This window comes from Podarcis gaigeae (genome assembly GCF_964106915.1).
Source record: "Podarcis gaigeae genome assembly, chromosome: 8".
In the NCBI taxonomy this organism is placed as follows: Eukaryota; Metazoa; Chordata; class Lepidosauria; order Squamata; family Lacertidae; genus Podarcis; species Podarcis gaigeae.
In genome coordinates, this window is record NC_139684.1 from 85,355,822 (window position 1) to 85,373,968 (window position 18,147).

The window sequence follows — 18,147 nt, forward strand, 5'->3', positions numbered from 1 at the left end:
AGCCAGCCTGCTCCACTACAACGCAACAGTAACCACTTTCTGTAACTATCCAATCACTGAGCGTCACTTTCAACCCCTTATTTGCATATGTGGACCTGAGTGAAAACTATCTACAGTATCCCCCTGCTGGCCCAGGGTGAGAACTTCAGTACATAACAAGGATAAATACCTGGTATGGAGGTGCCCAGCGCCACAAACACCACGGCGTTGACAGAGTCCTTGAGGCCGACGGTGCAGCCGAAGTGGGAGGCCAGGTCTCCGATGAGGGCCGTCAGCACCCCAATGACCAGGATGCTGACGCTGAAGCAAGCCCACCCGTTCCAGTACTCGGTGGGCGGCACGCAGGCGAAGAGAACCTTCCAGAAGACCGTCAGGAAGTGCATGACGTAATCGAAGCAGGAGGGGAGGCGTTCCTCGCGCCCGTCTTCCTCATCTTCCTCATCTCCTAGGGACAGGGAGGCAGGGACGGAGAGTTAGAGGCGCTTCTGGGCCAAAATGGGGGGGGAGGCCTCCAAACAGGGGTGCCAACTTGAATAAGATATTGGGGGGCAAGTAAGCCCTGCCCTGAAATCAATCAAATGATGCCCATTTAAATGGCAATAATAATAATAATAATAATAATAATAATAATAATAATAATAATAATAATAATAATTTACTATTTATACCACGCCCATCTGGCTGGGCTTCCCCAGCCAATCTGGGCAGCTTCCCAAAAATAAAAAAATACTGTAATACATCAAACATTAAAAAGCTTCCCTGAAGAAACCAGAGGCCTTTCTCCTGGGCATGGTCGGCCAATTGGTGCCAAAGAAGGATAGAACTTTCTTTATGTACGCCACAACAGCAGCAAGAATACTCATTGCAAAGTACTGGAAGACACAAGACCTACCCACTCTGGAAGAATGGCAGACGAAGGTGATGGACTATATGGGATTGGCAGAAATGACTGGCAGAATGCGAGACCAGGGAGAAGAGTCGGCGGAAGAAGATTGGAAGAAATTTAAAGACTATTTACAGAAATATTGTAAAATTAATGAATGTTAGAATGATGTTGGATAGAAATTAAGTGGTTTCCAGCTGTAATGCTTTAAGAGAATATGGAAAAAAAGGTTTAGAAACAGGTAAAAATTTAATGGTAAGGATTTGCTGAACTAACAATCGGAATTGGAATACAAAAAAGGGAGGTATGAGGAGGTCCGGGAAATAAGTTAAAGGAAAATAAGTAATGGAAATTCTGTGTGTTTTTAATTATTTTTATTTTTGTATTTTTGTTATTTTTTCTTTTTCTTTTTATTGTATTATTATTGACAATTTTAATAAATATTTTATGAAAAACAAAAAAACAAACATTAAAAGCTTCCCTAAACAGGGCGAGGATTTGAAGACTGTTTCCAGGTCCTAATCTGACACTCTAACCACTACACCGCGCTGCCTCTCTTGTCTGGCCTTTCGCAGCAGCAAATTCACCTTTGCAAATTAAAGAGGCAAGAATTTCCCTTGACACCTGCATGCTTTGCCACATCAGTTCAAGCTGCTGTTAATGCCAGAAGGGTGAAGCGACCTACCTGTATTGAGTCCTTCTCAAAGAGGTTTTCTTCTCGTTTATTCTGGAAGGTGCTGTAAGGCACGTTGGCCACTAGAGGGCACCATGGCCATGCCACATAATGACTGGGGGATCTACGCCTCATTCTGCTGATTTTTGAGGGTCCTGTCTGTCTCACTTCCATCAGGCCTACGGCAGGGACTGATAGACGACAAAAGCACTGCTGCCACCCAGCAGAGAATACTGTTTGCATTCTTTTAAACTGCTTTTTGATTGTGGGTTTTTTTTTAAAAAAAAAAAAACTTTAACTGTTTTTATTTGGGTTTTATTTGGCGTTTGGTGGGCAGAGAGTGTATTCAGCTGTTTCTGTTTACATTTTGATAATGCATTTTGTGTTTTTATAATGTAATTTTATGATGTAATGGAGACAGCAGTCACGAAATTAAAAGACCCCTGCTTCTTGGGAGAAAAGCAATGGCAAACCTATACAGCATCTTAAAAAGCAGAGACATCACCTTGCCAACAAAGGTCCACATAGTTAAAGCTCTGGTTTTCCCAGTAGTGATGTGTGGAAGTGAGAGCTGGACCATCAAGAAGGCTGATCGCCGAAGAATGGATGCTTTTGAATTCTGGTGCTGGAGGAGACTCTTGAGAGTCCCATGGACTGCGAGAAGATCAAACCTCTCCATTCTGAAGGAAATCAGTTCTATGAGCATTACCAAACGAGGGGGTCAGGCTGTGCCTTGGCCAAAGGCCTGGTGGAACAGCTCTGTCTTGCAGGCCCTGCGGAAAGATGTCCAGTCCTACAGGGCCCTAGTCTCTTGTGACAGAGCGTTCCACCAGATCGGGGCCACGGCCGAAAAAGCCCTGGCTCTGGTTGAGGCCAGCCTTACCTCCCTGTGGCCTGGGACCTTCAAGATGTTTTTGTTTAAAGACCGTAAGGTCCTCTGTGGGACATACCAGGAGAGGCGGTCCCGTAGGTACGAGGGTCCTAGGCCATATAGGGCTGCTTAAAACCAGCACCTTAAACCTGACCCTGTACTCCACCGGGAGCCAGTGGAGCTGGTACAGCACTGGGTGAATGTGATCTCGCAGTGAGGACCCCGTAAGGAGTCTCGCTGCGGCATTCTGCCCCCCCCCCCCGGAGTTTCTGGGTCAGTCTCAAGGGCAGCCCCACGTAGAGCGAGTTACAATAATCCAGTCTGGAGGTGACCGTCGCGTGGATCACTGTGGCTAGGTCAGGGCGAGAGAGGTAAGGAGCCAACTGCTTAGCTTGGCGGAGATGGAAAAATGCCACCTTTGTTATAGCTGCAATCTGCGCCTCCATGGAAAGGGAGGTGTCAAAGATTACACCCAAACTCTTAACAGACTGTGCTGGCAATAATTGCGCCCCCGCAAGAGATGGGAGTTGCCCCCCCCCAATCCCATCATCTCAACCCAGCCAAAGGACCTCTGTTTCAAAGGATTTAACTTCTTTTTTTTTAAGTAATATTTTATTAAATTTTAAGGATAACAACAAACAGAAAAAAGAAAAAACACATACACAAAAATATAAAGTTATAAAATACAAAAAATACAAAAATTTAACTTAGAGAAAAAGAAAAAGAAAAACAGGAAAAAGGGGGGGGGGAACACATTAAAAGAAAACACAAAAATCCCTCTTTTTAATTTCTCATCTTTGATTCACTTATTTTCCTGACTTCCTCACATCTCCCTTTTTTGTATCCCTTTTGAAAATTAGTTCAGCAAATTCATGTCCAATTAATTTATCTATTTATCATTCCAATCTTATTTTTAACCTTGTTGCTAGAACCCCTTCAGTTCATTTCAATGTCATTAACATTCAAAAATTTTACAATGTTTCTGTAAATAAATTTTAAATTTCCTCCAGTCTTCTTCCACCAACTCTTCTCCCTGGTCTCAGATTCTGCCAGGAAAGGATTTAACTTCAACCTGCTCCCACGTAACCATCCAGCCACAGCTTCCAAGCATCTGATCATTGTGTCTGGGGCCGAGTCAGGATGGCCATCCATCAACAGCCATTAGGTTCCTTCCAGCTACACAATTCTATAATTCTATGGCACAAAATAGTCTCCTTCCTTCTCTCTCTCTTTCTTCCTTACCAAAGAGTGTCAGTGGCGGGCGGAGGCCTGGTTGACCGTGTGAAGGGAAGAGAGATTGAAGCAAAGAACATTGTGGTTGGACAGCAGTGCAGGACTCGGGGGAGGGGGAATATATAATTTCTCTTTCTGTTTCCCTCCCGGTCCATTCCCGCCAACCCCCAGCATTAAAAATAATAATAAAGAAATCCACCCACAGCTTTTATAGTGGGTGCTGTCACCATAAAGAGATTTTCAGGGCAGCAACAAAACTACGCAACGCCTGTGCTTTATTTATTTGTCGCCAAAGAAGTAATTTCTAGGCTCCTTGGTTGAGAGGAAAATCATAGATTTCGGCAGATTTACTTAGTCATCAGTGCAAAAAAAAAATTTAAATAAATCCATTTTCTTTCCCACAGCTAATTATGTGAGGTGAAGGAGGGGTATGGCCAGAAGGCGTCGCGAGGAATCCTTTTCCCTCCCCCTTCTTTTTTAAAAAGTGAATTTTGAGAGCCAGGGGGGATGTGTGGAATCTTTGGTGAGGGCTAGGAAGGTGAGAGATGTTGATGGGGGGGGGGGGAGTGCATCAGAAGAAGGCGTTTATATCAGTGTTTAGGTTAATGTATTTTTCCCTGCATTTCTTCTCTAGCATACATTTGTGTAAGGTTGTCGTCAGGTTGTAGTTCGCATGGCTGCCAACAGATGGCGCTCGCCCTGCAAAGTACAGGGCGATGACCATTAGGAGGGGATGGTGGGGAATGGAGAAGGAGAAGAGGTTGAAAAGAAGGGCAGGTGGCAGAGGGGGAAGGGGGAAAAGGACTTGGGGGCGGAGAAGCAATGGGGCAGGCCCATTTGCTGTTGAGCCATGCAGTTTGGGAACAGACACCCACAGCCAAAGCAATCTGCCCCTTCTCGCCCCGCCCCCAAAGGAAAAACTTTGACTTCCCTTTCACCCTTCCTCAAATCCTTTGGAAAAATCTCTAAGCAGGATTGACCTCCGTAATGCAAGGTAAATCAATCGAAGTCGATTCGGATGTGCAAGACAGCTCCCCGCAGGAGCTAGGTGAGCTTCCACAAGCGAGGGGCCACCACTGAGAAGGCCCTACTTGTGCATTGCTACCCTCTGGACCTCCCGGGGAGCAGACACACAGAAGAGGGCCTTGGGCGACAATCGCAGGGTAAGCTCACGAGGGCAGCCTCTCTCAATCGCCCCAAGTTAGAGCTGCCTACCTGCACTCACGGTGATCGCCTCTAGAAACTGTTCCCGCCAGGAGTGTGTGCCAATCACCAGAGCCAGGTTTGTCTTCTTGATGAGTTTATCCACCGTGTTCTACAGAAGGGGGACAACAGAAGCACAGTCAGGTCTGCCTGATATGCATATATCATTTTCAGCAGACATGGCTTCCCCCAGAGAATTCTGGGAACTGTAGCATGTTACCGGCACAGAATTGTTAGAAGACCCCCCCTCTTCCCCTCTCAGAGCTACAATTACCAGAGTGGTTTAACCATCTTTCCAATTCCTGGGGAACTCTGGGAATTGTAGCTCCATGAGGGGGAATGCGGTATTTGTGTGTGTGTCTCCTAACAGCTCTCTGCACCCTTAAAAACTACAGTTTCCAGGATTCTCCACAGGAAGCCATGACTGTGGTACGATACTGCTCTAAAAGTCTAGGGCAGGTGGCGTTTTGGGGGAGCAGTGTCAGTAGTGGTTTCATCAGTCTTAAATTCAGTCCTTCACGCATAAAAACAACAACAAAATCTACCGTATTTTTCGCTCTATAAGGCACACCAGACCACAAGACGCACCTAGTTTTTGGAGGAGGAAAACAAGAAAAAAAATATTCCGAATCTCAGAAGCCAGAACAGCAAGAGGGATTGCTGCGCAGCGAAAGCAGCAATCCCTCTTGCTGTTCTGGCTTCTGAGATAGCTGCGCAGCCTGCATTCGCTCCATAAGACGCACACACATTTCCCCTTACTTTTTAGGAGGGAAAAAGTGAGTCTTATAGAGCAAAAAATACGGTATATTGTGGTAGTAAATAATACCGTCATATCTCGGGTTGAAGTAGCTTAGGGATAAGTATTTTTGGGGTTGCGCGCTGCAGCGACTCGGAAGTATTGGAGCGCGTTACTTCTGGGTTTCGCCGCTCGCGCATGCGCAGACGCTCATAACGACGCTGCGTGCATGCGCAGAAGCGGCAAATTGCGACCCGCAGACGTGGGTTGCGTTCACTTCTGGGTGCGAACGGGGCTCCGGAACAGATCCCGTTCGCATCCAGAGGTACCACTGTATCATCATTTAACTATTATTAAATAATAATATAATTTGGCATTTATGAATAGCACAGTGGTAAGAGTAGAATGTTTCATGTTAGTATTGTGAGCCACTTTGAGCTGCAAAAGCGCCATACAAATGCAAAACCAAAATCAAGATCCAGCGAAACCTTTTTATGTCGCTTGATTGTTGTTATTTATTTAATGCATCTGAATCCCTCCTCCTTTAATCCCCACAACAACAACAACCCTGTAAGGTTGGACTGAGAGGTGGTGATTGGCCCCCAAGGTCACCTGGTGAACTTTGTGGCCAAGTGATGATTCGAACCCTGGCCTCCCTCTAACCACGCTCTAACCACGACGCCACACAGGTGTGAAGGGCTGGGACTCAAGGCTGGGCAAGGCACCTGCCGTGTCCCCCTCCTTACCTTGAAATCGTAGGATTCCTCAATGATCACTTCCAGGCGGCAGTTTTCCCCCAGGACCGGTTTCCCCATCTCAGCGATCCGCCGGGCTTCCTCTTCCTCGGCCGAGAGCTTCTTGTCAGCATCCACTAAGTCAGGGGAAAACATGGCATAAGGAAGAAGAGACTAGAGCGGTACCTTGGTACTCAAACACCTTGGTTCTCAAACGCCAAAAACCCGGAAGTGTGTGTTCTGGTTTTCAAACGTTTTTCAGAAGCCGAACATCCAATGCAGCTGTCGGCTATTGTTTCTGGGGCGCCTGCAATCAGAAGTTGCGCCTTGGTTTTCAAACATTTCGGAAGTCAAAAAGGACTTCCGGAACAGATTAAGTTCCGCGCTTTTGCTATTTATTTTGCGTTTTTGTTTTTGAGGGTTTTTCGGTTCATTTGTTTTTGTGACTGTGTGGAACCCAGTTCAGCTACTGATTGATTGATTGATTGATTGATTGATTGATTGACTGTGGAAAGGGATAAAAGCCCCCCATCCAATAATAATAATAATCATCAGTGCAGGTAAGAAAAAAATAATTGTAATTTTTATCATCTACAATACTGTCTTATTTATTTTATAGTACAGTGCATTGATTATTGCTTTCATTTTATGGATCAGTGGTCTCGTTAGGTAGTGAAATTCATGTTAAATTGCTGTTTTAGGGGTTGATTTTAAAAGTCTGGAATGGATTAATCCATTTTGCATTCCTTTCTATGGGAAAGCGCGCCTTGGTTTTGGAACACTTTGGTTTCGGAACAGACTTCTGGAATGGAGAACCAAGGTACCACTGTACACTGATATTCCAGCTTCACGAGGTGGTGCACAGATAGCAACAGAATCGTAAGCGGGGCACCTCCAAAGGCCATCTAGTCTGACCCTCCTGCCAACAGGAGGGAGCACACCGCCGCAGCATCTCTGATTGGCGGCCATACCCTCCCCGCTTAAAAACCTAGAATCATAGAATAGAATCATAGAGTTGGAAGAGACCACAAGGGCCATCGAGTCCAACCCCCTGCCAAGCAGGAAACACCATCAGAGCACTCCTGACATATGGTTGTCAAGCCTCTGCTTAAAGACCTCCAAAGAAGGAGACTCCACCACACTCCTTGGCAGCAAATTCCACTGTCGAACAGCTCTCACTGTCAGGAAGTTCTTCCTAATGTTTAGGTGGAATCTTCTTTCTTGTAGTTTGGATCCATTGCTCCGTGTCCGCTTCTCTGGAGCAGCAGAAAACAACCTTTCTCCCTCCTCTATGTGACATCCTTTTATATATTTGAACATGGCTATCATATCACCCCTTAACCTCCTCTTCTCCAGGCTAAACATGCCCAGCTCCCTTAGCCGTTCCTCATAAGGCATCGTTTCCAGGCCTTTGACCATTTTGGTTGCCCTCCTCTGGACACGTTCCAGTTTGTCAGTGTCCTTCTTGAACTGTGGTGCCCAGAACTGGACACAGTACTCCAGGTGAGGTCTGACCAGAGCAGAATACAGTGGCACTATTACTTCCCTTGATCTAGATGCTATACTCCTATTGATGCAGCCCAGAATTGCATTGGCTTTTTTAGCTGCCGCGTCACACTGTTGGCTCATGTCAAGTTTGTGGTCAACCAAGACTCCTCTAGCGAAGGAGCATCCCTTTCCATCCTGCAAGTTTCACCATCCTCACAACAAGCCTCTGGGGTAGGCTAAGCTGAAGATATAGCAACTGGTCCTCCAGGAAGTGAGCCGAGTCAACCAGCTTTTGCTACCCAGAGATATACTGCTCTTATACATGGAGGTTCTGTATTTTGCTCTTGCAACTTTCACTGTTGACAATAGGCTTGAGATTTTGGAGCCCAGTTTTTATTAAACTTTAAAATCTTGCCATATATATTCTAGACAGTGCTTTTCTTTCTTTTTAGAAAAATAGGTGCCACGAAGTTGCTCCAGTAAGTGCCACACTTTTAAACAACAAAATAGGTGCCGGTACTGCGTGCCCTGAGTACCTCCTGAGAAAATGCACTGATTCCAGATTCCAAATTTGTTATACATTTCTCTTTAAACTTTGACTTCCTGTCTTTTTCTCTACGCTGTTCTTAATCCCATCCCATTTACATACTGCATTCTGCTAAACATTTCAGCGGAGACATACCCTTCTATTTCATATATTATCAATCTTCTACGGCTGGTCATAATTCAAATCCTGATCGGGATTTCGTCTGATGATCATATTTTTCTTTTCTTGTTTTTGCTGTTAGTTTCTTTTGTCAGCTCTGCATAGTCATGTGTATACACACACACACACACACACACACACACACACACATACAGTGGTACCTCGGGTTAAGTACTTAATTCATTCCGGAGGTCCGTTCTTAACCTGAAGCACCACTTTAGCTAATGGGGCCTCCTGCTGCCGCCGCGCCGCCGGAGCACGATTTCTGTTCTCATCCTGAAGCAAAGTTCTTAACCTGAAGCACTATTTCTGGGTTAGCGGAGTCTATTTCAGAGTCTGTAAGAAGCACTATTTCTGGGTTAGCGGAGACTATTTCAGAGTCTGTAACCTGAAGCGTCTGTAACCCAAGGTACCACTGTGTGTACCCACAGGCTTCTGTAGAAGGTGTGGCCAACCTGATTGGAGATAATGGGAATTGTAGTCCAACCTATGGAGGGCGCCGTGCTGGCTACCCCTGTTCTCGAGCCTTTGAGAACATAATAAAGGTGCAACCTGCCTTTGGCCATAACCTAGAGAGGGGTATAATTAGCTGCTATTAATGCAACATTAAATCACAAAAGGGTTTCTTCTTGGCCTGGGATCACTCCGCCTGTTTGAGGGATAGAAGATGAAAAAAGAATATCATCTTGCTCAGAGGCTTAGTGAGGGCAGCAGGCCAGGCAGCAGGTGCCGTTCCTCACTGGTCCTGCACAGCCTAACATAGTAGAACCGCTAGGATTCAGCCACAGAGAACTGCTAGGATGTGGAGGGGGAGGGGACCTGGAAAATTTGGATGGTGCAACAGCAACCAGCAGACATTCGTTTTTTTCCTTTTTTCAACACAACACCTTCTGGGCAGGAGCAGTCTACCTGAGTAGTGAGGATTTGGGTAGAAGTATCCTCCATGCAAAGACACGGGTGGCGCTGTGGGTTAAATCACAGAGCCTAGGACTTGCCGATCAGAAGGTCGGCGGTTCGAATCCTCGCGACGGGGTGAGCTCCCGTTGCTCAGTCCCTGCTCCTGCCAACCTAGCAGTTTGAAAGCACATCAAAGTGCAAGTAGATAAATAGATACCGCTCCGGCGGTAAGGTAAACGGCATTTCCGTGCGCTGCTCTGGTTCGCAGAAGCGGCTTAGTCATGCTGGCCTCATGACCCGGAAGCTGTACGCCGGCTCCCTCAGCCAATAAAGCGAGATGAGTGCCGCAACCCCAGAGTCGGCCACGACTGGACCTAATGGTCAGGGGTCCATTTACCTTTACCTTTATCCTCCACACACCCAAATACTGATTCATTTGGGATAATGAGGTGCAGAACTGAGAGCTTCACCTGGCGTTGAAATGGCCAGTGGCAGCACAGGGAAATGGAACGAATTTCTGCCTCCCCCAGTCCCCTGAGAAATATTCTGGCTTCCGCGGGCAACCAGCCCTCTCCAAACAGACCTCTTCCTAGATCCTAGATTCTCTCTCTCTTTTTTAATTGATACTCAAGAAAGGGATAAAAAAGACAAGAATACAAACAAAACAATGATAAAGACAATATTAGTTACAAATCAATAAAGCAAAAAGCGGTCCTTGGACTATAGTTTCAACCCCCATCCATTCCTTGTTTCAATTATCTATTATTTGTTGCCAAAAAACATTTTTATCTTAAATTAACTAATTATTGATATATATTAAGTTTCATACCTTTCTTAAATCTACTACTAAAGTTATTCAAATGCTGCGACAGAGTTTAAACTACTGCAATTGTTTTTCAAATAAACTTTGAAGATTTCCCATTTTGAAATAAACTCCTGTTTTGGTTTGCTCTTTATTTTTTCTGATATACTATTTAGCTCCGCAAAATCTGGATCCATTTTTATTGGGTGGAGGGGATTTCATCACTCTTCCACTTTGTAGCGATAAGAACACTTGCTGCCACTGTGCGTATAAAAATATACTCTTCATTTTTTGAATCCTGGATTCTCAAACGCCAACTGCTGGTTTATAAACCCTGCAGAACAAAAGTGGTAATCTTTTTTTCCTGGCGTCTGGGGTTTCAAGCTTCAGATGGGCAAATGACTTGCTTGGACATTGGTTCCTGGGTGGTGGTGGGGAAGGAATATTACCCTTAATGTAGAAAAATAGCTCATCAGGGGGAGAACCTGCTTTATATACTTCGCCTTGAAGAGCAAGCTTTCTCTGTGTGGGGATTTGTGGGTTTTTGTTTCGCTTTTTCTAGAGCAGAGATTTCCAACCATAGCTGTCAACTTACAGATTTGAAAATAAGGGACCAGCAGCCTCGGTAATAAGGGATCAGCAGCCAAAATGAGGGATTTTCAGAGCACAGGTATGTTCAACTTCTTTTTTTTTATTTTATTTTTTTAGAAGAAGAGTTTGGATTTGATATCCCGCCTTTCACTCCCCTTCAGGAGTCTCAAAGCGGCTAACATTCTCCTTTCCCTTCCTCCCCCACAACAAACACTCTGTGAGGTGAGTGGGGCTGAGAGACTTCAGAGAAGTGTGACTGGCCCAAGGTCACCCAGCAGCTGCAGGTGGAGGAGCGGAGACTCGAACCCGGTGCCCCAGATTACAAGACTACCGCTCTTAACCACTACACCACACTAGCTCTCAGGTATGTTGAACTTCTGAGCCCCTCCGAGCCAAAGGCAGAAAGCCCAGCCAGCAGCCAAACGAAGCCTCAAGCGGTGGTTCCCACAGCGCAGCAACCCGGCAAAGGGGATGCAGCAAGGAAAACCACTGTCACCTCTCCGCTGGGAACCACTGAGCAAAGGCGAGTCCCCAGGCAACGCGGCCGATTTGATCGGCACAAGACATGCAAGCTCCACCCCCCAGTCGTTCTTAGACTCCTTATTGGGTGAGCAATACAGTTGAAGCCTCCCTCCTCCCTGGCCGGCAGGGAGGGAGGGAGAGGAGCTGCTTCCTTTGAAACCAGGGGAATTTAAGGGACATCATCAATAAGGGATAGCAGCGGGACACGGAGCTTTGATAAGGGCCTTTCCCGCCAAATAAGGGATGGTTGACAGCTATGTTTCCAACCTAGTGGAAATGTTTCTGGAGTGCAACTCCTGTTGGGCCTGAAACATCTGTCATAGAGAAAAATCGCAACATGCAATTTTGCATTAATGCCTCGAAGTAACAGAATCCTGGAGTCCGGACCACTTTTGCTTCCTTTCCCGGGCGTCTTGGCTTTGTTCACTTGGGCAATGGATAATTTCCAAGATAGGAACCTCCGTTCTAGCCTACTCAACCACAGTTGCTGTTTCACCCTCATCCGAATGCCAGAATGATCCCCACTGACAATATGTTAAATTGTCAGGGCAGTGCGTTCAAATCACATGGCAATACATACCCCGTGCTAGAAAGGAAGGGGGAGGAAACCTCACCAAAATTCGGCACAGAGAGAAAAGGCAGGATCCTGCAAGCGCAGTGAACTACGCAAATGATATGCTGCCACTTGTTTTGCATACAGTGGTACCTTGGTTCTCAAATGCCTTGGTACTCAAACAACGCGGAACCCAAGATACTGTCTGTCACAAGAGACTAGGGCCCTGTGGGACTTGACATCTTTCTGCAGGGCCTGCAAGACAGAGCTGTTCTGCCTGGCCTTTGGTTTGGACTCAGTCTGACCCTTCTGTTTAACCCTCCCCTTATGGTTTTGACTTTGAGGCTGCATTATAAATTGCATTTTAACCTGTATTTTAAATTGGGTTTTTTTTCCTTTCTTTTTCTTCTTATTATGTTTTTACTGTGATTTTATTGATGTTAGCCACCCTGAGCCCAGCTTTGGCTGGGGAGGGCAGGGTATAAATAAAATTTATTCCTCTTCTTCTGCTTCTTCTTCTTCTAAAAAAGCCCCAACCCCAGCCAACATGTCCTGGTGACCCCATGTACCCCACAACCTGTTCCATGCACCTGTTCTTCTCTCCTCCAGAAGAAGACGACAGAGTGTTGTTTTGGGCCATAGCTGTCAAGCGTCCCTTATTTGGCGGGACAGTCCCTTATCCCAGCGCCATGTCCCGCTGCTGTCCCTTATTGATGATGTCCCTTAAATAAGCTACTGAAGGTAATGGGGCCCTTTCTATGTCCAGCTGTCCTTTGTCAACAACAAATTGTTGCTGTTTTTTTATGTTGAATATATGCTATATGGTAATTTCGGTAATTTCGGACCTAATAGGTATCTAAAGCCATTTGCACCCAACAAAATATGTATTTTATCAAAGTAATTGTTGATCCCTTATTTTCAAGGCTGCTGGTCCCTTATTTTCAAATCTGTAAGTTGACAGCTATGTTTTGGGCAAGTAAGATTTCTCTCTCTCTCCCCCTCCCTCTCATCAAAGCACACATTTTCATCTCAATCTCTTCCCAAGCATATAGTTTCTCTCCCACTCACTGCCTCTCTCCCCAGAACATGGCTAACGCGTACGCATACACACTTTCTCCCACGCACCCTCTCCCGTGGCATTCCCTCGCCCCCGCAAAGTGCTCCCTCTCCCAGCCACAGCTGTTTAATAGAAGGCTATACCTCATCTGCCAACTCCATCGCCTGCCTCGGGGAATCTGCACACTGCTGCAGGGAAAGACCACAGGAACAGGATATCTCCCTTTCTCACACTAAGGTTACCAGATTCCCCCTCCTCCCCATGAATCCAGGGGACACCTTTAAACTTCCTACTAAATAAATGGATTTGTAAATCCAGGGACTGTTGTCCCCAGGAAACGGGGACGTCTGGTAACCTGATCTCACACCAAATCACCATTCGATATGCAATTCCATTGCACCAGAGAAGCAAACACACACACACCTCTGTGTTGTTGTTGTTTTGCTTTCCTCGAAATTCTCTAGATTTCCCCACCGGAGGAAATCAACAAATTTGCATTGAATTTTGCAGTGGACAAAATCCAGTAGCAAACTGGGTTTTTTTAAAAAAAAATTTAATTACAATTTTTTTTGCCAGCCATAGTGAAACCATTTTAGCGTTCCTCACAAGTCCTCAGATATTTTGTCCTTAAGATTCGTCTAAAGAGCAAGTACCCAATCCCTTTGGATTCATGTCCAAGACACAACACATAAGGATCCATGCCCCATACATTCGTGTGGGGGGAAAGCATTGGGGCTACAGGAGAGATTTACCAATAACTAGCGGTTACAGAACCTCCATGTTTAAAGGCAGTATACCTTTGAATACCAGCTGCTGGGGACAAAGAACAAAAACACCTCCTTCGTGCCCCACTTGTGAGATTCTAGAGGTGTCTTCTGGAAATTGCAAGATGGCCAAAGTGGATATTATGGCCTGGACCTGCAAGGCAGTTCTTGTGTATTTATATATTCTTACTTAGCTTGCATGAGGAGCAGTAACAAAAGGCAGTCAACTCTCTTTCATGGGAGGTTTCTGAACAAGAGGTCGGATGCCCCTCTGTCAGGCACTCTTCATAGAATCATGGAGTTGGAAGAGACCACAAGGGCCATCGAGTCCAACCCCCAACCATTTCTGCATTGCAGAGGGTTGGACTAGATGACCCTTGTGGTCCCCTTTCGATCCCATAACCAGCTGGAAGTGGCATGTACAAGTATTGCACGCACTGCAATTATGTGTCTAGTCTGTGTACAACAGAGTCATGTGCGAAAATTGTAATATCCATGTCTTTGCACATACCTTGACCCAGGGAAAGGGAACCCTCCAGATATTGCTAAAATACTGTTCCCAGCATCACTAACCATTAGTCACACTGGCTGTGGATAATGGGAGGTGGAATCCAACAACATCTGGAGGGCCCTGTGTCAAAGCAGAACACGACACTTTGTGGAATGCCCAGTGAAGTTCCATTTTCTAATTCATTATTTTATTTTATTTTTGCAAATGAAACTTGGGGAAAAGACACCTTGTAATAAAATTTCTATCTCTGCATAACCTTTTTGAGTCCACGGCTCCCTTGACTGACTACATTCTTTCTGCGGCACCCCTGTGGGGCTCAGGAGCCCACTTATGTCACCCCTTTCCTGCAGAGCTGGCAGCCTCTCGCACTTTTTCAAACACCCTCCCTTGTGGAGGGTTCCCTCAGCCTCCTCCCCTCGACTTGGGGGTCCTCTGGGCAGCTGCAGCTGCTGCCCTTGGTCTCTGAACTGCCCCCCCCCCGCCCCAAAGAGAGGTGTTGTTAGGATATAGTTCCGTTCCACCTTAAAAGGGAACAGGAATGACTGTTGTGCGTCACATGACTGTTTACTTCCAGCACTTGCTGGGAACTTCCTTTGGTATATTGCTTTTGCTATTGCTGTTTTGCTTGGAGACGAAGGGAAGCAGACATGTTTTTCCTTTGTTCTTGAACTATGCTGAATAAATTGTTGTAAATAATGCTCACACATGACTCTGTCCGCCACTTCTGTTGTGAGGATTTATTCACTCTGCTGGTAAGAGCATGCAGAGTCTCTAAACGTATCTGAGGCTCGTGTCGCTGATTGATGCTGTACCAGTGTTCGCCCAGCTGCCCGCCGGTGGCTGGAGCCAGCTGGGGGGCCTGCTAAGTGCCCCCGTCTCCCCGGCAGCATCCCAACAGATATCTCCTCACATTGCCCCACAAGGGTCTGGGAAGCACCCCCTAGCCAGCCCCAGAGGAACCATTCGCCTAGGGAGCTTATAGCCAGGGCTGCTGCAACAAACAGCTGTGCAAGCCTTTGGGAGGTGGAGACACAAGAGGGCATCAGAGGAGAGAGGGAAGGTAAGAGGGACAGAGGCCAGGGTTGCCCATGGCACCCCTGACCATCATTCAAGGCACCACAGCACACCGGTTGAAAACCACTGTTTTATCCATTTCCTTGGGCACTGTGAGCCCAAGTGAATTCATCGGAAATTACTTCTAAGCATAGGATTTGCCTGCCCGATACTTTGGGGCGAAGTTGCTCCATCTGTACAATGGGCGTAGTAAATGCCCTGCACCTTAGGTGCTGGAAAGTTTGTGCCCATGAGATGTTCAGAGCAGATGGAGAGAACAGATGGGTTAAGTGTGAGCTGGATTTGTGAAGGCAGAACCAGTCGGAGGTTAAAGAAAAAGGGAGAGCAAGCAGGGAGAGCTTACCTTGGTTTAGCAAAAGGGCTGCGACAAAGGAAACAGAGAGAAAGAGAGAAATTACGCAGGTCGTCAGTAAAGAGACAGAAGGATTTGTGATCTGAAGGAACAGCCACCAGGGAATGGAATGGCTGGGGAGCCAGCCCCACCCCATCAAAGGCAATACAGCAGGGATTTCGTGCTCAAAGCAACCTTCTCGTTCTAAGCAACTGCTAGGCGCCTCTAGGGATGGCACCAGGCAGAGCCAAGGCTGGGTGTTTACTGAGGCTCCAGGCCTGCCGAAAGGCTCTGCTGCTCCAACAGCACCATCATTTTCCGTTTTTCCACAAGAGTAGCTTTTCACCAGGGACGCGGGTGGCGCTGTGGGTAGCCTAGAACTTGCCGATCAGAAGGTCGGCAGTTCAAATCCCCGCGACAGGGTGAGCTCCCGTTGCTCGGTCCCTGCTCCTGCCAACCTAGCAGTTTCGAAAGCACGCCAAAGTGCAAGTAGATAAATAGGTACCACTTCGGCGGGAAGGTAAACGGCGTTTCCGTGCGCTGCTCTGGTTCGCCAGAAGCGGCTTAGTCATGCTGGCCACATGACCCAGAAGCTGTACGCCAGCTCCCTCGGCCAATAAAGCGAGATGAGCGCCGCAACCCCAGAGTCAGCCACGACTGGACCTAATGGTCAGGGGTCCCTTTACCTTTACCCTTTTAACTTTTCGCCTCCCCTGGTCTTCAAGATTAAGAGGTCCCAAGTTGGAATCGTGGGGGAGCCTCACCCTTAGAGCCTCTCCAAAATCCCAAAGCTGCTATCGTTAGCAGTTATTTACTTATTTATATGCTGCTTATCTGCCAACACAGCTTCTATAAGCGCTTTACAAGTACAAAACCAACAGCAAGCAGCAAAACCAAAAGCTAAATGCCGCTGGTGGCAGTTTTGCAAGGCTGTGTCCCAGTTCAGGTGGCCTGCTTAGAACATTTAGCCCCCTCAAACCAAACTGAACAGGGACCAGGATATGGAGGTGGGGGCCCCATAGCAATAGGTTCAGGGCCTGAGGTGCCTCCCCTGTGCTATAGGGGAAGGTGGGAGGCAGATGGTCCTCTAGGGATGCTCCTCCACCATTGATGACCATCTCCAGAGGAACATCACTCCCCAGTTTTCACGATGACACCTCCAGTATTTGAAAGGTGTTCTCCCCACCCCATAGCCACCTACCTGATATGCCCCTTTTCAACCAGCGTGGCTGTCCCAGCTCTATGAAGAAGCTGTCCTTCTTCTCATATTCTTCAACATCCACAATTTTCACGTAAAGGGATTTCCTGGAGAAGGAAGGGTGAGAGGGGAGAGAAAGCATTAAAATCTTCATTGGGAAGAGCTTAAAGGACACTGAGGTTGCAAACCACATGCCCAGATATCCCCGCAAAGAGATTCAGCCCTGCAGGATCAGGCTGAAGCACCCATCTACGCCAACATCCTAACCTCCAGTTCCAACCAGGTGTCCATGGGAAGCCCAGAACCAGGTCACCTGGGTGCAACAGAACTCTCTCAACTTGTGATCCCCCTGCAACTGGCATTCAGAGACAGGCTTCCTCTGAGGGTGGAGGCGCAGCTCAGCCATCATGAATAAAAGGTAAAGGTACCCCTGCCCATACGGGCCAGTCTTGCCAGACTCTAGGGTTGTGCGCTCATCTCACTCTAGAGGCCGGGAGCCAGCGCTGTCTGAAGACACTTCCGGGTCATGTGGCCAGCGTGACAAGCTGCATCTAGCAAGCCAGCGCAGCACACGGAACGCCGTTTACCTTCCTGCTAGAAAGCGGTACCTATTTATCTACTTGCACTTAGGGGTGCTTTCAAACTGCTAGGTTGGCAGGCGCTGGGACCGAACGACGGAAGCGCATCCCGCCGCGGGGATTCGAACCGCCGACCATGCGATCGGCAAGTCCTAGGCGCTGAGGCTTTTACCCACAGCGCCACCCGCGTCCCTACCAAAAGGCCTTGCCCTCAATGAATTTGTCCAGTCCTCTTTTATGGCCATCTGAGTTAGTGGCCATCTCTGTGTCCTGCAGCAGCCAGTTCCAGAGGTAAATGGCGTGCTGATGAGTGAAGAAGCACTTCGTTTCCTCTGAATCTCTTGCCAGTGAGTTTTGTCAGATGGCCCTGGGTTCCAGTATCATAGAATCATAAAACCGAAGAGTTGGAAGGGACCCTGAGGGTCATCTAGCCCAACCCTCTGCATCACAGGAACCTCAGCTGAAGCAGTATGATGGGAGCGGAGAGAGAAAGCATCTCTCTGTTCCCTTTTTCTCTAGGCCATGTGTCATTTTATAAAGCTCTATCATGTTCCGATCCTTTATTCATTATCCCCCGACTAAAACTCCCCAAATGTTGTAAGCTTTCCTCGTAGGGGAATGGATTCAGCCCCCTGATCACTTTTTGCAACTTTATGCAAAACCTTTTACTGCCTCCCCTCCCCCACCCCTTTGCAACTTTTCCAGGTCTGTGATCTCCTTTTAGGGATGCAGAAGGAAAGAC

At 47.0% G+C, this 18,147-nt stretch overlaps 1 protein-coding gene and 1 long non-coding RNA gene across 2 annotated transcripts in view; one reads left to right on the top strand and one right to left on the bottom strand.

The window, feature by feature from the left end:
* Window positions 1–18,147, top strand: part of LOC310851820 — a 626,966-nt gene that overhangs the window by 535,831 nt on the left and 72,988 nt on the right. The gene's annotated exons all lie outside the window — the stretch shown is intronic.
* The window catches only part of SLC8A2 (solute carrier family 8 member A2), a 137,594-nt gene that overhangs the window by 1,960 nt on the left and 117,487 nt on the right, over window positions 1–18,147 (bottom strand). The window contains exons 3-7 of the mRNA XM_083753694.1: window positions 16,831–16,934; window positions 15,642–15,659; window positions 6,346–6,470; window positions 4,876–4,975; window positions 170–445 (exon numbers count right to left, since the gene is read on the bottom strand). Of these exons, the coding sequence (XP_083609820.1) occupies window positions 170–445; window positions 4,876–4,975; window positions 6,346–6,470; window positions 15,642–15,659; window positions 16,831–16,934 (623 nt within the window). The remainder of the gene's footprint in view (window positions 1–169; window positions 446–4,875; window positions 4,976–6,345; window positions 6,471–15,641; window positions 15,660–16,830; window positions 16,935–18,147) is intronic.